The sequence below is a fragment of the Diadema antillarum genome, unplaced genomic scaffold (genome assembly GCF_040938485.1).
Source record: "Diadema antillarum isolate AM-2024a unplaced genomic scaffold, OU_Dant_1.0 seq00000364_RagTag, whole genome shotgun sequence".
Taxonomy (NCBI): Eukaryota; Metazoa; Echinodermata; class Echinoidea; order Diadematoida; family Diadematidae; genus Diadema; species Diadema antillarum.
The window spans coordinates 2,513-23,605 of NW_027271365.1; the positions used below are offsets into that span (position 1 = coordinate 2,513).

General features: G+C 39.2%; 1 protein-coding gene across 1 annotated transcript; it reads left to right on the forward strand.

Moving 5' to 3' along the window:
* Positions 1-1,041: 1,041 nt before the first annotated feature.
* LOC139731187 (COP9 signalosome complex subunit 1-like) lies at positions 1,042-20,599 on the forward strand. Its single transcript, XM_071642070.1, has 9 exons — positions 1,042-1,128; positions 1,838-2,016; positions 2,463-2,630; positions 5,353-5,488; positions 7,113-7,190; positions 16,566-16,703; positions 17,791-17,885; positions 18,647-18,833; positions 20,444-20,599. The coding sequence occupies exons 1-9, from the start codon at positions 1,054-1,056 to the stop codon at positions 20,597-20,599; spliced, it is 1,212 nt and encodes a 403-aa protein (XP_071498171.1). The 5' UTR covers positions 1,042-1,053.
* The last annotated feature ends 494 nt before the right edge of the window (positions 20,600-21,093 follow it).

Genomic DNA, 21,093 nt, shown 5'->3' on the forward strand with positions numbered 1-21,093 from the left:
AAAATAACATAATGTTTGAAAATGAAAAATAAAAGTCTCCCCTTCTACATGTTGGCATGAAATTTATTGAAGTTATTTGACAATTCTTTCATGAACCCTAAATAGAAAATAAATTATGTACGTGGTACATGAAAATAGATGAATAGGTACATGTAAGTAGATCAATGACTGTACAATACATAAATAAATATAGGATACAATGTAGGTGATAACAGATGAAGGAGTGCAAGTTTTTAAATGAATGTTGAAATGATTAGTAACTATCAGTTGAAATGGAGGGATAGATAGATGGCTGAATAAATTATAGATATTTACCAACGTATTATCTGCACCCCTAATTCTATTTATATTGGGCACATAAATTGCACTGCAATATGTCTAAATGTGTTGTTTTCAGTACATTCAGAGTTATTAAAGTTATGGCTATAAATTTACAACTATGGATGCATACACCTTACAGGTCTCAGAAGCTCAGAACTGATGAACAATTTTCCATACTAAACCTCTACATTTACAGAGATTACATGCGCCATACCTCCCTACATGAACCAGGAATGCTACCTCTTGCACCTGTGCTACCTACTGTAAAAGTGGTTTCTTTCGCGTACAGAAACTTTCGCGGTTTCCATCGGTGCCAACTTTTTCGCGTGTGTTTAAATTCGTGGTCGGTAATGATAGCATTGTAACAAGCGACGAGTTCAAAACATTTTCGCGTGATGTTAAATTCGCGGTTCAACCTCAAATCGCGAAAAGTGTGAAAATAAAACCACCGCGAAAGAAACCACTTTTACAGTATTTAAGTGTCATTATGATGATCCTGTGGACATTTATACATTATTTTTTGTGCATAAAGTTTGCTTTACCTTGTGTTAATCACATCTGATATTTAGAGTGTGTTCCCATCAATGAAAATGCTTGTGATTCACTGACAAAGGTTGTAAATTGAGCTTCTTAATCAACACATGGATAGATGTTCAAGCCCTGGCTGTTGCACTACTTTTTTCACTTGTATCTGTACTGTGCTTTCATCCTGACCAGGGCCCTGTGGAGCCCATGCAGGTGGACCTGCCACCCGAGAGATCAGAATCACAGGAGGAGCTGAGGTATTCAGTCGATAATCCCACTCTGGTAAGTATTAGGAGGGAATGTTACTCACTTCTCGTTTACTGTCCATCAAGATATTCTTGCAGCATGAAGTTGTGGTTGGAGGTGAAATTCTAGAAACTGTTGAGCTGCATTTAAAGTGGGATGTTTGGATCATTACAGGGCCGGCGGAGCGTTTTCAAAAGTGGGGGGGGGGGGGGGGGGCCACTTCCAGGTTTCTTCAGCTGACAAGACAAGCTGAAAAAAAAAAAAAAAAAAGGGTCTTCAGTGCAAAAAACATCACCTTACCGTGCTCACTTCAAGATCTCTATCTGATACTGTATTTTAGTGCCACTTACGCACTTCCAGGTTAAAAAAAAGGTGGGGGGGGGGGGCAAAGTATGATGCACAAAAAGTGGGGGGGGGGGGGGCCAAGCCCCCCTGGCCCCTGGTTCCACTGGCCATGCAGTGTGAGCTCACAATTATACCCAGATTTTTGCTGATAGACCTCTTGCAGCTACAAGTATAGACTGACGAGTGAAAGACAATTTTCTTATCAACCTTCACTTTATCAACAGGTAGGGAGCAGTATTGTTTGACATCATTTTGATAATTCTGACATTAATAGTGCACGCTCCAAAAACATTCATTACATTGACTGACTCCTCTTTTGACAGCTCTAATACACTGTCAATTTGCATTCACTTAGATTGCTAGTCATCATTGCAATTTCTCTATTGTTTCTTGTGTTCAGGATGTAGAAGCTTATGCAACCAGCTACACAGGTTTGGCCAAGATCAACAGGCTGATGTTTGTCGCCCTCCATTGTCCAGGATTGAAGATTGAGTCCCTGCGCATGGCCCTCAACTATACACAGACCACATACAACACACACATGTACCAGATGGTACACAGAAGACTCACAGATGCTGTGTAAGCTGTAGTTCATGTAGTTTGTAGGATACATTTAACTGATGTAGCAACTTTTTTTTGTAAAACCTTCCAGTCCACTTCAATATTAAGTTTTTTGCGATGACAATGCTACAATAGTTTGTGATATCATGATAGTGGATGTAGCTTGTTTTACAAAGTGTGAAGACTATTATATGTAATCTTGAATTGTAGACTCAAAATGTCACAATATTGTACAAGATTTTAAAATATACAGTTTACCTAAGGGGACTAAAGTACATTGTATGTTGTCATTAAATATCTGAGTGCTTGTAGAATGTTGATTGTTTTAGAGTGGCTGTATGAGTAACACCATTCATCAACTCCAACATCTCTGCTATTTCATCTTCTTTTATTACTATTACTTCTCATCCAACCAATAAATGTCATTTACTCTGTACATATATTATTTTTTTTAAATGCCTAAGATCCAACCCATCAGTGCTGCCTGATGCTGTAGCAGGAGTGGTGCACAATGTTCCATCCCTGGACACCCAGTGGATCGAGACGACCAACAAGAAGGCTGCCCTCAAGCTGGAGAAGCTTGACACCGACCTCAAGAACTACAAGACAAACTCCATCAAGGAGAGCATCAGGTCAGGCAGGACTCCTGTAAAAGATGTGGTTTTTGGTACCCTGGGGTACCAAATAGAAATCTTCCATTTTGTTGCATTATCTATTTATTGAAATTGTTATTCAGTGCAGTACCTCCGATTATCAAAAGATGTGTGAAAGTAATTTTTAGAGCTTCATGGAAGAAAATTTTGTGGCAACAGTTAGCTTAGCAGTGTAGCAACATCAAAGTATCAGCGCTCTTCACACACGCTACACCAGCGATCTCGATGTCACACACAGTCGGCAGCTCCGAACTATGCATTACCAAATCCATGGAAGATGTAGAATAATCATGGGCTGAGTTCGTGAATTTAAATGATCTCATTGAAAGTTCAAAATTGGATAGCATGTTTCAAAAAGAAATTCAAAAAGTAGTATTATTGTTATTGTAATCGTGGTAGAAAATGTCATAACATGACTGAATCGTCATTGGGATCATTATGACTGACTGCTAAAATTTGACCACCATGATGGCAGCGTGTAACTGTGCATCATATGAACACAAGACAGCGCTACACAATGACTTAACCTTGGGTACGGTATGATTCATCAAATTATGTTTGGTTTGAACACTTACACTGGGCTGTTGTCGTGAAATGCCATTTGCTTTTCTGCATGATATTCTTGCCTCTGTTTATGATACAATTATTGTTGACTTTTTTGTATGTGTTTGTGTTTGCTTTTTTGTTTAATGTTGTTGCTTGTGAGGGAGTTGTTTTCGTTTCTCCTTTGTTATGTACACTTGTATTGCAGGAGATTAGAATGACTTGATCAAGAAATGTAACAAGGGAGTCGTCTTACTCTAGTTTATGACTGCAAGTCTATATCAGTTAATCATATTTGGCCAAGTGTAAATTCTGTCACATAGCAAGGACCAAAGTATAATGACAGTCTGAGTGTCTTGCACTGCTTTGCTACTGCATCAATCAGATGTAGTTTAGCAGACTCACCTATACAGGTTGCAATAGTCCATAGAAAATGTACAGAGGTCATTGATATTTTGGAGGCACTTTAGATCATTGCCTTACACTTACAATACACTCAAGAGAAGCAGAAGAATTCAAACAAAAGATAGATAAAGCTTCCCAAATTTTTACCTCTGCCAGGGAAGGAGGAGGTTAAGTGATCATCGGCATTGGTTTGTCTGTTTGCAAAATATCTCAAAACGTTGAGAACAGATTTAAATGAAACTTGCAGGAAAAGTTGACAACGACACAAGGAACATACGATTCAAGTTTGGTCGTGATTTGGGAATTCTTATGTATTTTTGAAGGGTTTTTTTAACCTTTTTGCAGATAGGGTGCAATGAACTTGGGAGTTCAAACTGTGTGTATCAGAGCTTTGCATGTATACATACTCTAAAGCGCTTGCTGTGCTCATGCAAGGCGTGTAGCTGGACGCTGATGATGTAAACCAAAGGGAAATTAGGCGAATTTCAGCATGCATGTATAATGGGTGGAAATTGGCTGCTTGGCGGAGGTCTACACTCTACGAGTGCTTTTCTAATTTTACAAGTTTTACTCTTTTTCTACACTATACTTCTTACTCATATTTAGAGGATCACTGTTGACACACTCTATAATGTACTCTATGTAATTCCTCCACTTACATTTCTATATTTTACCTGTCACTCCTTGCAAAGCCCCCTGAGCTCTGCATGTCAAATTCTTCTGCAGCCGTAATTACTTGTATTAAACTACCATAATGAAAATGTGTGAGTGAGACTGTTTTGACAGTGGCACTGCTGCTAACTAGCAAAGCAGGTCTGATTACCTGTTCCCTTTACCTACAGTAGGCTGGGCCCTCATTCAGCATATTTCATGGGCAGGAATTGACAAAAATAAAACTCACAAAGTTCAATTTTTTTAACATTTCACTGTACAGTTTTGGCTTCTTTTACTGGATATGCTCACAAGCCAGATTGTGATCACACAATATGTGTGCTGCTTGATAGCACTAGCAGTGGAGAAAACCTACATGTATGGTTCAGTAGATTATATAATGCAGGTTATGATGAGCTTGCAGTAGTAATGGTATGCTGCCCTCTATAGAGTTTGGGTGTACAGTTGTCAATACAGAGCTTGTGAAACCATCAGCTCTCTCCAAATGGGAACCTCCATAATACTAGTAGAGCATTTTGGCTCAGTTTTGTGCCAAATACAGGGTAAAAGTCTAAGGAGTCTAAGGAGATATACTTACAAATTTATACCATTGCTTTCATCTACAAGTGTGTATTATGCATTTGTGATGATTTCTGAGGCAAAACAGACCTTCTGTTCAGATTGTTGGTGCTGGAGGACCAGCACATGTATTTTATTTTCTTTCTAATAGCTAGATTTGTATTTGTTTAGGGAAGGGGGGCTGCAGATTATACAAGGATGTAGTTAATAGTGATTTAATTGTGATACCCTTTGTATTACAAGAATGAATTTATGACTAGACTTTCCTGTATGTATTCAATGTAATGTATGTTTAATCATGAACGACAATTATTTATTTTACTATACAATGGTCAGTCCGCAAACAATCTCATTTGATATGTATGATGTACCAGTTGCCAAGTTGTAGCATGCACCCAACAAAAGCAGACTGCAGAATACAGGCAAGGAAAAGTTTTACACTGCAAAGCGTACTGTGTATGGGATACCCACAGCTGCCAAGTGTCTGTGATGATCAGATATCTTCTTTCTCTTGACCATCCAGGAGAGGACATGATGACCTCGGTGACCACTACCTGGACCAGGGTGACCTGAGCAACGCCCTCAAGTGTTACTCGAGGGCCAGGGACTACTGTACCAGTCCTAAGCACATCATCAATATGTGTCTCAATGTGATCAAGGTGAGTGCAGGTTTGATGCAGATGACATCATGTCCACACGGCAGGTCGCCTATAACCTGGGCAGAGGATGCAGCTATTTTCTTTGCTGTTATTCAAAACATCTGATGCAGCGAGACTATTGTCTTTGCTAAGCAATATGAGTGTCTGATACCGGCAAGACTACAAACAGTGGAAGCATTCACTGCTTATATCCACTCCTCTCGCTTTAGTCATTATTTTCTCATTATCGACTATGAATCAGTGGCAGATTCTCGTTTTAAAAAACTGCCACCCTTTCATAGTCGATAATAAGAAAACAATGATTAAAGCAAGACAAGAGGATATAAAGTGATAGATGCTTCCACTGTTCGTAGTCTTGCCACATCAGACATTTAGCGTCACTTACAGCAAAGACAATAGCTGCATCCTCCACCAAGATTACAGGCTACACAGCAGGGAGAGTGTTTTGTTTCGTTTGTTTGCTTTTAACAATTTGTGGCCATGTGCTTACAGGACTAATGATGTGTGTGTGTGTGTTTGTAGTATCAGTGGGATTCCATCTCTCTTTTTTTTTCTTGTATTGTCTATCCCTATCTTTCTTTCTTTCTCTCAGCTCAGTCTTGCTGTCTCTTTCTCCCTCTGTTTGTTTGTCTGTCTGTCTGTCTGTCTCTCCCTTGTCTCTTCCACTACACTGAGGGATATGTACAAGTTTTGCCTTCTGATAGGGTCTGCCATATAATCAAATCGCCTGATATTATAAACATCTGTAAACACATTGATATCAATCTCTCTTACTATAAGTTCATTCATTTTTTTAAAAATCTTTCAATTTTATGCTCCTATTGTACATGTAAATTGCCTACAGCTACCTTGGAACACATGATGTAGGCTGCTCTGTACGTATGTACAAGTGTACTTTGCAAAAATTGTTCAGATAAATCAATAAATGTTAACACTCTAGCTCCACCTAAAGGTGGATGCTGTATGGCACAAAACCAATTGTTAAAAAAGGATTCTTTCAAAACAAATGCAAGTTTGTATATACAGTTGAACCTCTCGTATCCGGACAAGTCGGGACCGGGGCTCATCCGGATAAGTGATTTGGCCGGATACGGGAGACTCAATGCTTTATACATGTACATATACATACACATGTACTGATGTAGCCCATTGTAGTACCACATGTAGTAATGTGTATGCTGCAACCTTTTCATTGTTACACTCAGTAACAGACCCCAAAATAGAGGTTCGTGTTTGCAAGAATGAAATCATTTTCTTTTATAAATTCTTGGGATGATTTACCTAAATAATTATTAAGAAATGTATCAAGTATATGTAATTCATTGTGTTTGTATAGGAGATCTCAAGGAGTTGGGAATCCCCCTTTCCTCCCGTAATTATTAAAAAAAAAAAAAAAATCACGGCGAGATTGCGTCCGTATAATAGAAAAATCTGGATAAAGGGAGGCCGGATAATAGAGGTTCAACTGTACAAACTTATTAGCATGTATCAGGTTGTGTGCTATTTTTGTATTGTGTGTGCTTTCATCTCACATTTCATAAAGATGCCTGATCTAAGAATGGGAATTGGAAAATGGCAAATTTTTGGCAATTTTAACACAAATTCCAACTTTGTTTTGCTTCAGGTTAGCATCCATCTTCAAAATTGGTCACATGTTCTCAGCTATGTCAACAAAGCGGAAGCAACTCCTGAACTATCTGAGGTAAGGGGACCTACTGACAGTGACCTTTCTCGTGTTTGCAATATAAAAGATAAATAAGACAATTTTCAGATGCAATACTGTACAAGCTGATATATTCGCGGTTGTCTTTCAACCACGAAAAATAACACATGAATATAAAAACATAACAAAGCAACAGTGTGCAAAAATATAATTTCACAAAGTTGAGCCATGCCAGCACTGAATTGCACACAACTAGAAACTACTGTAGGTCTCGCTAGCAGCATGGCCCATGACATAGCGACATCTGGGATATAACAACATGCTAGTACACACTAATTGAAGTGCAAAACACACTACTTTGTACTACGGAGCTTCAAGCTTGTACATGTTTATGTGCAATGTCAGTGGCCGATCCAGAGGAGGGCGCAACCGGCGCACGCCCCCCTTTATTTTTCGTTAAAAACAAAAGAGAAAAAAAATGAAATGAAACGGGGAAGTGGCACCAGAAATAATAGTCACGCCCCCCCCCCCCCCTTCAGAGAATTCCTGGATCCGCCCCTGAATGTATGGAATCACTAAGTTAAAACATTCAGTCCAACTAGTATTGTGGCTTGCAACTCATTCTTACTTCATAAAAGGTAAAGTTATGATTACAAGACCCTTGCAACCACAATATTAACAACATGGGAAAATGTCCAACAAGTAGCAAATCACAAACATCTGTGCATGAAAAATTTCAGCTTGTACAGTAGATGAGGAACTGTAAAGGGATAATTTGAACAGGTCATCATTGGCAAGAGAATTATGGCATTGTTACTGCCCTAGTTCTTTTGTCAGGATAATCTTGGAAATACTTGTGTATTCAGCTGTAGGATAGGATAAATAACGGAAAGGTGTTTAGTCCGCCAATGCCAATGGGTCCTCAGCAGCACACCAGGGATCGCCAGTGTTTTGAATAATAACCGATAGAATTTAAAAATTCTTTTCATTTATGGCCATGGGTTAAGTTACCTGCTTTTAAGTATCAACAAACATTGGGGACGTGCCTAATTGTGCTGTATTAAGAGAGGAGATATAAGGCCTTGCATTTGCAAGATTCAAATAATGTGATTCCAGTAAGAAGGAGGAGGAGAAGGAGAAGATGTTGAGCAAGATGAAGAAGAAGATGAAGAAATATTGTGCCCAGCGTGACAGAGTTTTTCATAACTGGAGAAGGCAGTTAGCAGATTATTCCTTTAAGAAGATCAATTCAACTTTTAAAAGCTGAGCCCTCTCCAGGGGATTGTTTCGTTGATAAAATTGGGAATGAAGAACTTCTGCAGATACATATACTTTCTCTTTTTCTTATTGATAATGTATGTTTACTTCATTGTATTTTAGTGACCTGTCTTTGTAGATTATACAGTATGTCCCCAAGAGAAGTACATAACAGTGTGAATCATGGCATGGTGTTTACAGAAGAAAAAAAAAGAGTGCAGGTGAAATTAGAGGATTAGACCACTGTGATTCAGAGATTTAGATGAAGTCTCATCTTTTGATGATATAAATGGGACTTATTTACCAGGGTGAAGGGAAACCAGCTTGCCAGGGCAGGGAATCCCTCAGGTGGATTATTTATTTATTTATTTTTTTATTATATATGTATATATATATATATATATATATATATATATATATATATATATATATATATATATATATATATTGACAGCAAATCTTGCACATTAATAGACGTGGCTGGTGTTGGGTAGCACCCCTTTAATCATCGAGCTTTCGGGCGAAAAGCCCTTCTTCAGGATCTATACAGTCAATGACAACAATGTATAAATGAAATCAACCTAGGTATAAAATCATACAAAACTCAACTAGCCTCATATACTATACATTTCAGAATATACTCAACATAAAACATACCTCAATTCAGCGCATTTTATAACAAAAAACAAATCAGCATACTATTACTGAATACAATCTCAAAACAAAACATACTGTGTTGGTGCTGAGTGTGGTCTTGTAGTGTTGTCTGTGTGAAGGTTGTGGTCGGGGGTATCTTACATGTATTTGTGTATATGGGGGGGGGGCGTTCCTGTACTAAGGCTCGTTCTCAATAATCAATCAAAAACTACCAATACTCAAAAATTTTCACCATCCAACAATACAGAAAAACTTCCAAATTACCATTACAATTTCTACATATTAATACACCTCTTGTAATACATCCAAACATACATATCCGCATACATAATATAATTTATACACATGAATCTATTTATCCAAATACTTACATACTTACAACCACGTTACTTTAACTACAATTCAACTTTCCCAAAATACATATACCATTATTACATTACCTATTATATATCTACCTACATTTCCATCAATCACTAATTTTATCTAACTAAAAATTATTCTAACCTTCTCAAACAATAACATATTTATCATATACTAACATTCAATTAATCTAACAAATATTGTAATAATCTAAAAAATAACATATTTTTATACACTAACATTCAATTGATCTCTTCTCATCTATCTCTATATAATACACCCTTATACATCTATTCAATACTTTCCCATAAGTCAAATAATCAACTGCAAAACATAATATATATACAAACATACATACATACTTACATTTATTTCTACAATTACTCATACATATCTGACAATCAGTTTAAAAAAAAAAAAAAAATGACATTAAGGTTCTATGTTAATTCCGTTTGGGTGGAGGGTTTTTAACTTGTCAATCCAAAAGGATTCTCGGCGTAATGTTGTCGTGTGTGATTTGCTCTCGATAGCTTCGATGGCTGTAAGTTGTAGGTTGGATAATGAGTGTGAGGGTAGGTTGAAATGTTTGGTGTATGGGAGTGTTTTGTGATGTGGGTTGTGGTAGTTACGTATTTCTGATAGTGTGTTGTTGATTCTTGTGTACAGTGTTGTTTCTGTTTTCCCGACGTACTGTTTATGACAGAGTGAGCATGTTAGGAGGTATATGACGCATGTGGATTTGCAGTTGATGTGTGAGGAGATCTTGAATTGTCTACCTGTGGTTGTGCTTTGGAATATTGTAGTTTCTACGATGTGTTGGTGAAGGTTACATTTTCGTGAGTTGCAACGGTAGAATCCGTTAGGTTTGTGTGATGGCGTGCTTGGGGAGGGGTCTTTGGCCCGAACTAAGAGGTCTCTTATTGTGCGTCCACGGCGGAAGGAGATGGTAGGGGGTTTGGGGAATAATTCCCGGGTGTTGTCAGATTGTTGTAGAGTCTGGTGGTGTTTGTGTGTGATGTGAGGTAGTTTGGCAGTGGCAGGCGAGTATGTGATTGGAAAGAATATGTCCTGTTTATGTGTGTCGCCTCCCTTTCTGTAGGAGAGAAGTTCATCACGTGGTGTGTGTCTTGCCCGTGTTATCTGGTTGTGGACCATTTGTTTGTTGTAGCCTCGTTGGATGAAATGTTGTGCGAGTTGTTGTAGGTGGTGTTCCAGTGACTCTGTGTTTGAACATATGCGTGTGACGCGTAGGGCTTGGCTGTAGACAATACCCTTGAAAGAGTGTGCTGGGTGACAGGATGTGGGGAGGAGGTATGTGTGGGTGTCAGTGGGTTTGGTGTAAAGTTCTGTGTGAAGTTGTGAGTCCGCGTGTTTGATTGTGACGTCGAGAAAGTGTGTTTGTTCGGGTGAGGAGTCAAACGTGAATTTGATGGTTGGGTGTATGTTGTTCATTTTCTCTTGGAGTGATGCGAGGGAGCGGGGGGAGCCGTTCCATAGGAAGAAGATGTCATCAATGTAGCGTCGCCATGAAGTTTTGAGGAGAGGAGGATTAGTCAACGATAGTATGTCATGTTCTACTTTGCCCATAAAGATGTTGGCGTATGTGGGGGCAACCGGGGTACCCATAGCGGTCCCTTGGATCTGTAGGTAATGTTCACCATTAAATGAGAAGTTGTTGAGTGTGAGTACGAGATGGAGGAGGCGGAGGAGTTGGTCTGTCGGTGGGTGTGTATTTGTTCTGGTGTTGAGTGCTTCTTTGCATGCTTGCATGCCTTCTTGGTGGGGTATGTTTGTGTACAGCGATGTGACGTCTGCAGTGACGAGGAGTGTTCTTGAAGAGAGTGGGGTGTGATGTGTGTTGATGTCGAGGATGTGGTTCAGGAAGTGGGTTGTGTCTTTTAGATAGGATGGCAGTCGTTGTGCGAGTGGTCTGAGGTGAAAATCTAGGAACCTTGAAATTTCTACACTAGGGCAGGAGCAGCCGGATACGATAGGGCGCCCTGGGTTGTTTTGCTTGTGAATCTTTGGGAGGAAATACAAGCTTGGGCATACTGGGTTTTGTGGTACCAGATACCTTTTTGTGTCAGAGTCTACATCTAAAGACTGGACTGCATCTTTCACTTTCTGTAAGTGTTGTGGGGTGGGATCCGCAGGGAGTTTTTTGTATGTGGTACTGTTTGATAATTGTCTGTCTCCTTCTGCAATGTAGTCATTTGTGGACATTATGACAACCGCCGAGCCTTTATCAGCTGGTTTGATGATAATATCCTTCTTTGACTTCAGTGCCTTCAGTGCTTCCCGTTCATCCTTTGTGAGATTATCAATGTGTCGCGATGAGTTATATGATTTGGCATTGTCCTCCATTTCTGACTGTATATTGCTGAGGTAGACACTCAAGTGGGGGTTGGTGATTGGAGGTGACCACATATTTGCTGGTTTTGGTGGAATGAACGTGTTTGTGTTGTCTTGCATGCCGGGGTAAGTCTGAGGGCTGGAGGTGCTAGCGTTATTGTTTTCTTTTTCTTTTTGATCTGTGCTATAATGGGCTTTCAGAGACATTTTCCGTTTAAACGATTCAAAATCGTTGTTGATGGATTGAACGTCAACCTGAGGGGGCGTGGGACAAAATTTCAGACCTTTGGAGAGTAGACTTGTTTCTGCTGGTGATAATTTATGGTGCGAGAGGTTCACAATGGCTGCCATAGGGTTTTCGACTAAGGATTCAGGGGGTACATTTTGGGCATTGTTATTGTTACATGTATTCTTTGACGTTTTTCTTCCTTGTCTTTTCCTCCTGAATCTCCTATTGGTTCGCTTGCGTTCAGAGGTCGTGTTTGTTGTTTTACTGACGCGTTCGGACACGGTGTTAATGTGACTCTCGTAGGGATTATTTATCTGTGGGTTCTGTTCCCTTTCATCATGACCCAATTTCCGTACTTTCCCTGAAGAAGGGCTTTTCGCCCGAAAGCTCGATGATTAAAGGGGTGCTACCCAACACCAGCCACGTCTATTAATGTGCAAGATTTGCTGTCAATAGATTTACTGTTCTTGCACCGCCCCGCCATGTTGTGGTTTAGTCTTTTGATGTCAGTATATATATATATATATATATATATATATATATTTGTTTTTGTTTTTGTTTTGTTGTTGTTGTGTTGGTTTTTTTTTTTTTTTTTTTTTTTTTGGGGGGGGGGGGAAGGGGTGTATTGATATAGGGGGGGGGGGGGGGGGGCAAGGATAGTCTCTCAGCCATGATGTATGGTCCAGAAGAATATATATCTTCTTCTCACTGAAGTGAAGGGTGCTGCAGATGAAGAGGTGACTGGTTGGTCACTCTAATCTGGAACATCTCAAAAAATCAGCAAGCAGGGATAATGGCAGATAATACCCCATGAAAATTATACAGCTCTGAGATTAAGCCTACCAAATAGATTCCCTTCCCTCTTTCAGCCCATCTTATTACATTTTCCTCATTACCAATTTCCCCCTTTTCACCCCTGTGATGTAATTTCCCACCAACAAAGTGGCCATTTGGCTGAGTGTTTAAAGTACTTCGGAATTATCAAGTGTAGGGCGGGATAATCCTATAAATGATTGACCGACCGTGAATGGGTAATGGTTGTTCGTGCATGCACAGCAGGGGAGTAAAGTAAGCCCTCTCCCTTATTCTCTTTTAAGCTTCACAGAGTATGCATTTCAGAGTAGTAGAAGTACTCTTGTAGTCCCAAACGCATTCACGCCATTAATTGTCAAGTGTGGTTAGCTGCTCCATTTTAACTGGCTGGCAGCTTGAAAAACATTGGGAAAGTGTTATGGGAAGAGAAACACTCAGTGAAGAGAAGTATAGTAAAAGGTCAGCTGTGATTAATACAAAACACTGAACTAATAGGACTGCTCATTATACCTATTGAAACAGAAATGGATGTAAAAGAGAAAAGAAAACAGAGAAAAGCATTTCATCATGCTACAATTTTTAGAGCGTATTTAAAGAAAAAAAGTATTTTCCCATCTAGCCATCAGATATAGATCCTTTGAAAAAATGCCAGTACCAAGTATTGTAGTTGAAGAACTGGTCTCCATATTGTCTGATGCTTCTCGAACTTTTATTGAGTAAAGTCATTACTACCATCTTCTAACATACTGTATAAACTGTTATTTTCATGAATTTCATGAATCACTGTTGGACCGTGAATTTAATAACACACGTAAATGTCGCCATGTGCTTATAGGCTACAAAAGCACTTGCAAACCTCAGTGTCAATTCGCGAAAGCAACACTTCGCGAAAATGTCCGTGACCTGCTCATTTGCGAAAATATCTGCGCGCGAAAATAACAGCCTATACAATAAATCTATTACAATTATGTTGCTTCAGAACTAGTCTATGTATTTATCGAGCTTGTACACCCCTGTACTGCTTCAACATCCTGGGAATGCTGGTATAATTACTCAAATTTGAGATAAAGAGACAGGTTTCAGAGATAAAATGAAGACTGTCGTAGTAATGATGTGTGTATTTTCTTGACTCCTTTCCTCTTATTAATGGAATTTCCACACATCAGGTGGTTTGTCATATATTTTTCTTTAATTATTGTTCAGTTTGCTGAATATCTTGTTGCCCTTTTGTCCCATGTAAAGATACTTTTTTATGTTTTCATCAGTTTGTGTATGCATCTATACAATTTTTTTTTCTAAACAATTTTTCATCATTTTTATGCCTCCGCCACGAAGTGGTGCCGGAGGCATTATGTTTTCGGGTTGTCTGTCCGTCCGTCCTTCCGCCTGTCCGTCCGTCCGTCCGTAATGAATTTTGTGGACAGCGTAACTAAAAAACCTTTTAAGGTATCCTAATGAAACTTGGCATGTATGTGTATTAGGGGCTGAAGTTGTGCCTTTCAACTTTTGGGTGCACATCCTCAAGGTCAAAGGTCAAAAGGTCAAGGTCAAATACGTAAAATTTCACCATTTCCACCATATCTATGCAATGCCTGAAGATATTTTCTTGAAACTTAGTGTATACATGTATTACCCAATTAAGATTCTCTGGTGAAAGTTTGGGGTCATGAGGTCAAAGGTCAAAAGGTCAAGTAAAAATATTAGAACTTCATTTTTTTCTCCGTAACTTGGAAATTGTTCAAGTTATCGTCATGGAACATAGTATATATACATGTACTGACTGGCATTGATTATCTAGAGAATTTAGGGTTCATGGGGTCAAAGGTCAAGGGCAACACTTCAAAATTTTACTATTTCCCTCATACAATGTATTTATGCAATGCCAGCAGGATTATTTTTTTTACACTTGGTGTATGCATGTATAACCTAATAGGGATTCTCTGGAAACTTTCTCTTTTTTTGCCTCAAAGGTCAAAGATCAAGGGAAAGTGCTGAGCTAACTTTTCCTCCATATCTCAGAAGTGGCTCAAGTTATCTTGAAACTTTCTACTGTTACGACCAAAATCACTCTGAGAATGATCGCACAAAAGAAACAATCAACTGATGTTCAGGCGGTTTATTAACAGTGATATTGTGGGTACAGACTGGTAATCAGCGTCACATCAGTACAACAATGATCAATAGAAACAGTTATAAATCGGTAGTGGAATCACTTACACGTATTAAATAATCCTTTGAAAGTGTCCAAATACGATGTTCGATGCACAAATGAATGATCCGTGATGCACCGATGAATGATTCCTTCGACGTAAATCCAGAGGCACAGGTTACAATAGTCCGCGTTATAAATCCAGGGTATATGTCCACAATAGATCCACCGTATAATGTTCCCAGCGAAATGTGCAGAATCCAACAACCACGTCCAGTCGATGCGTTGAATGATGATTCACTTTATATTGTCCAGCTAGGAATCCAGCCCATCACAGCTTTGCCGTAGCAATGTCCGTTGACATTAAAATATGGAGTCCAATGAAGGCACATTAATTCTCTGCAGGCAAAATGTCTCCCAGGCCAAGTATCTCCACAAACATAACAGGTCAGCAGGTAACACAGGACTGACTATAACAAGTCGCTTCAGAGCCAGAAGTGACGTAACTCTCAGAGCAGAGGTGTTGGGTACTCTGCCTACTGCAGAATTTCTCTGGCTTATATACTATCCATTCAACCCCTTCTAGCACATTCTATAACTCTCTCCAACCTACTAGCCAGTCCAAGTTCCAGGAAACCTGGATGACTCACTGCCTAACTATGTACAAAACATCATTACCAAGAATAACTACCAATCACATTGGGCTACAGGGACAGTGCCTCACTCAGCCAAATATGTTAGCACTTCCCAGAACATTCTGGAATGGGTGAAATCAATCTAAATTGAGTGAGCTATAATGTATTTCCTGCTACATGCATGTACTGTATAGCTACATTGCATACCACCTAGAAAATTCTCCACTGATCTGGTCAGCCTGTATGTACTATATCTATACCACATAGAATGTTCTCCATTAATCTGGTCAACCTGTGTACATACACATTAAAACAACCATGCATACAGTACATCATACATGTACATAATTACTAGTGTGTACATTTGTGACACTACATATTTATGCATGTTCTGCCTGACAGTGATTATCCTATGAATTTTAGGGTCAAAGGCCAGATGAAAATGGTAACAGTGTACTTTTCAATACAGAAATTGCACTTTTTCTCCATACCTTGAAAATTACTCAATGCATAAACTTATGAATGGGTCAAAGTCAAGTTAAAGTCCTTAAATCCCCAAATACATGCTCTCCTATTCATCCAATTAAACCTAGGTCAAGGAAGGTGAACATTCAACACATTTGTGACAAACTTGTCATTCTAATATTTTGCCAACTTTGTGAAAATGTAATCACACATTGTCCACATGTACTATAGACCTATTAGGAGAATCATGCATTATGGCAAAGGCATACCAGTCGTCTTAGCGACATTTCTAGTTTTGCTTCTGTGTTGATTTTTTAATGCTTATTTGTTTGTTTATTTATTTGTTTGTTTTTTGTTTGTTTGTTTGTTTGTTTGTTTTGATGGCAGCAGGGCAGTTTTTGTATGTACGAAGCAAAAATGTTAACCCCAAAGTGTTCTGTGCTGTATCTGATGAGTTTGGTGATTTCTTTGTGTCCATTTACTGGGATGACCTTCAGAAGGATACCAAGGATAACTTGATGGTGGTGACCAAGCTGAAGTGTGCCGCCGGCCTGGCTGAACTGGCCACCAAGAAGTACAAACCAGCTGCCAAGTACTTCCTCCAGGCATCGTTTGACCACTGTGAATTTCCAGATGTAAGTCCATTATCTTTGTGGTTTTTATTTTGCTTCCTCTGGCAGAAGAGGCATTTAGATTTGAAAATCCAGCATCTGCATCTGGAGAAGTATACAGACCTCCCAAGCATTCTGAATTTGGAGGAAAGAATCTGAATTTTGACCGTTTCCAACTCATGTTGCAATAGGATTTTCCTATTTTTCTTGATAATTTTACTACACACGTATGGGAATTGCTCTTTCTTTCCTACTTTTGAGCCAAATCATCCGTATTTCTCCGTCAGAAAGGTTGGGAGGCCTGAGTATTAGCTTGAGGATTGCAATCAAGGGCAGGTTTTGTGTTGCTTGAAGGTTTGCATGGTGAAGTAAATGAGGGAGAAAGGTTTGCGGTGACACCATGTGTATGTAGTCCTTAACTGGATTGTTGCTTGGCAGAAGAAGAGCCTAGAAAGAGGAGAATTGAAGAGGGAAGCAAAATATGGGGTTGTAAGGAGGGTATCATGTGACCATTGTAAGTCTGTTACTCTGATCTGTCTTATCTTTGTCAGGAAAGACACATAGAGATTAGAACATAGCCTGCCCCCCCCCCCCCCATGTTGCATAGAATTGATGACATGGTTGACATTAGTTGAAAATTGATCAGAATCAGTTATTGATATATACTGTAAAAGCAAGTTGTTTTTGCAGCATGAAAGTTTCGCTAATTAGAACCGACAACCATTTTTTGTAGAATGAAATTTTCATGAATTGCCACAGGCATTCAATGCATTAGGCATAGACACAAACTGCTGCATACATTTTCACTTTGCAAACCTTGGCTCAGTAATTTGGGAACTTTAATCCTCTCCACTTTGGAAAGGGTAGATTTTTCGTAATTGTTGTTGCTGTAGAATAGTATATAGAATAATGTACAGATATTATCTATTTATCGTAATGTTATACTGAACAAAGTATCAAAGTGAAACTAAGTAGAGCCAAGACTGTCAAAAGTTTAGAACAAGAGACATAGCTGGGATTGTCTGATGTGTATTTGCATGTAAAGCGAAGTGCACAACATTTTTTTTTCTCGCTCTTTTTCGTCTCCTTTTGATATGTTGTATGAATGCAGCTCATGTCGCCCAACAATGTTGCAATGTACGGAGGCCTGTGCGCATTGGCATCATTTGACAGGCAGGAACTCCAGAAGAATGTGATATCCAGCAGGTATGTGTGGTTAATTGTTGTGTATATATTTGAAGAGTTTGTTCACAAAAACCGATAAGTCCATATTTGCCAAATGGAGATATTTGCAATTAAAGGTCAAGAAAAATAAAGAGAATAATAAGAAAATATTTGCTTCTTTTGACCATAACTTCAAAAATGTACCTTTATTTGTAGTGAACAATATATCATTTAAAAGGTATTATTTTGTACTTTATGACAGAGACCGTACTTCAAAATCTTCAAAAATGGACTTTTTGATTTTTGCGAACAAACTCTTCATTTACTCTTGTGTTTTGACTGAAATTAAGTTGACATCTCAAAGGACTTAGGTCCCTCTCTTCTAAAATCATAATGGCGTAAATGTGCAAATCATTGTAAAGTTTATTGAAAGTGTGTTCTTGTTTAACACTGTAATGCATAGAGCCTATCACTTGTAGATCTTTTGAAGCAGTATGAAATGTCCTGGAATGGATGTATGTGCTGGTATCTACTGTGCTCTGCCGAAGTGTATAGATCATCGTGGCACTTAATATATCATCAATTTTTCCTGAATATGCTTGAGTTTTCTTGTTGATCTTCTCTTATATAGATATGTCAGAACCGTGATAATTTCTATGTATGCAAGCATTGGCGGAGATCTTTAATCACCACCCCCCCCCCCCAGCAAGTAAACAGTCACCATAAACAAAATGTGAAACAAAGTCTCAATGCAGTAAAAAAAATTGGTTCATCAAGTACGGCACTGACTTTTCCCATTGCAGCTCATTCAAACTGTTCCTGGAGCTGGAGCCCCAGCTGCGTGACATCATCTTCATGTTCTATGAGTCCAAGTACGCCTCCTGCCTCAAGCTCCTGGATGACATTAAAGACAACCTCCTGCTGGACATGTACCTGGCTCCTCACGTCTCCATCCTTTACTCACAGATCAGAAACAGGGCCCTCATCCAGGTAAGAAGACAAATGAAGCATATCTTCATATCCCATATCTAATCCTCCACATATATCCTCAACAAATCAGAGATAGGGTTCTTATCCATGTAAATGTGAACAAATGTTTATCATACCCTAGGTTCAAACTATATCTGCAGCCTATGCCCATAGATTAGAAACAGGACTCTCATCCAAATAAGAGTAAGAAAACTAGAGAAGCACTCTAGTGCAGACTTCTGCCAAGCAGCTCATTTCCACCACTGATCTTGTTCTTCCATAGAGAACAGTGATTTCTACCCATACTATGCATGCTAAAAATCACCCGATTTCCCAATATAGATGCAGAAACCTTTTGTTACATCATCAATGCCAGCTGCACGGCGCGTCTCGCCCTGGGCCAGAAACTAAAGCATGCACTCCAATGCACGTATATAAACCTTGAAAATATGCAGCTTGAACCCCAAAGTTAATTGACCCTACCTGCCAAAATATTGAAAATCATTCTTAAAATCAATAAATATTCCTGAATTACTACCAAACTTTAATCATCTGTTCTTTGTGTCATTTTCAGCCTTTCCTGTCATTTTCATCCAAATCCGTTCACAACTTTTTGAGTTATTTTGCACATGGACACACAAACCAACGGTTAAGAAAACATGTAACATCATCCCTTGGCGGAGGTAAAAATACCATACCCTATCCTTCACCCATGTCCCCATCCTACACCCTCAGATCAGAAACACAGCTCTTATTCAGATAAAAGCAGAAATGGCTACCATATTCCATCCTCAACCCCAGATCAGAAACAGGGCTCTCAGTCAGGTAAAAGCAAGAAACATCAGCCATACCTCATTCTCCACCCATAAGTTCATTTTATACGATCATATCAGAAACAGAGCTTTCATCCAGGTAAGAAGTTGTACATACCCATACTCCATGCTCCACCATACTGCTATCCAGTGTCCCATGATAAGTAACAGAGCTCTCATCCAGTTAAAAGAGCTCACCCACATCCCCAACCATATCCGTTTTGTAATCCCAGGTCATAAACAGGGCTCTCATCCACTCAAATAAACAACAGATGTCATCCACATCTACACCTCCATCCCACACCTCCATCTTGTACTCCCACAGTTATATCAGAAACAGGGCTATTATCCATTTCCAAGACATATTCCATATACAGTAAAAAGTAATTCCAATCCCTGCATCTTCATTTCTTTGTCCCAAATTCAGAAACAGGGCCATGTCATCTAGGTTAACCCAAGACTGACAGGTATTAGGTGTGAAGTCTATGAAGAATTTAGATACCGTACAGGCAGCAGGTTAAACCCATCACTGTATCCTTGGTCTCCAACGCTTCTCTTTCCCATTAGGTACTGTCCCAGGGACACCCATTTCTTTTCCCATCTCTCCCATTGTTTTTTACTGTAGGATATGCTAAGATTCTTAAGCTCTGCACAAATGCTAGACAAATTTGGGGACTGTCATGAATATGTGACATGCTATTTTTTGTGGTCACAGCAGGAATGATGTTGATAACTGATAAGGGATACCATGATCATTGCTCTTACAGTACCGCCCCCCCCCCCCCACACACAATATTATGATCTTCTCTCTGTCCACAGTACTTCAGCCCCTACGTCTCGGCGGATCTAAACAAGATGGCGAGCGCCTTCAACACCTCCGTGGCTGAGCTGGAGGACGAACTGATGCAGCTCATCCTGGATGGACAGATCAACGCCAGAATCGACTCTCACAGCAAGGTGCCATGCACAGACTGATGTTATTCGGTGCCAGGAGAGCACAAACTGTTTCGTTGTATGGGTTAATAGTCAAATACCAGTCAGTGATTGGATGATCATGATCATGTGATAACTAACATACACAACTTGTAATATTTTGGAATATTTTTCTTATCATTATTTCTACTAGTGAGAGCTTCACACTGTGATGATTTCAGAAAACATTGTTAGAGCAATACTCTTTCATGTCACAAAGTTAATTTTCAGGGTACTGATACACTTTGATATCATTTGAGCAAAAATGAAAGACATTATTCTTGAGGGTGCCTTACCTAAGATCCTTTCAAATCAATTTTTGTCCCCGCCGAACGAGTTCGAGCAGGGGACTATGAAACAGGCTCCGTACGTGTGTGTGTCCATGTGTCCGTCCGTGTGTCCGTGTGTGATCAAAATGTTCAATTTGCTACTTCTCTGTCATTTATGAGCCGATTTTGATTCTGTTTGCTTTATATGAGAGCACTACATGGGAGCTT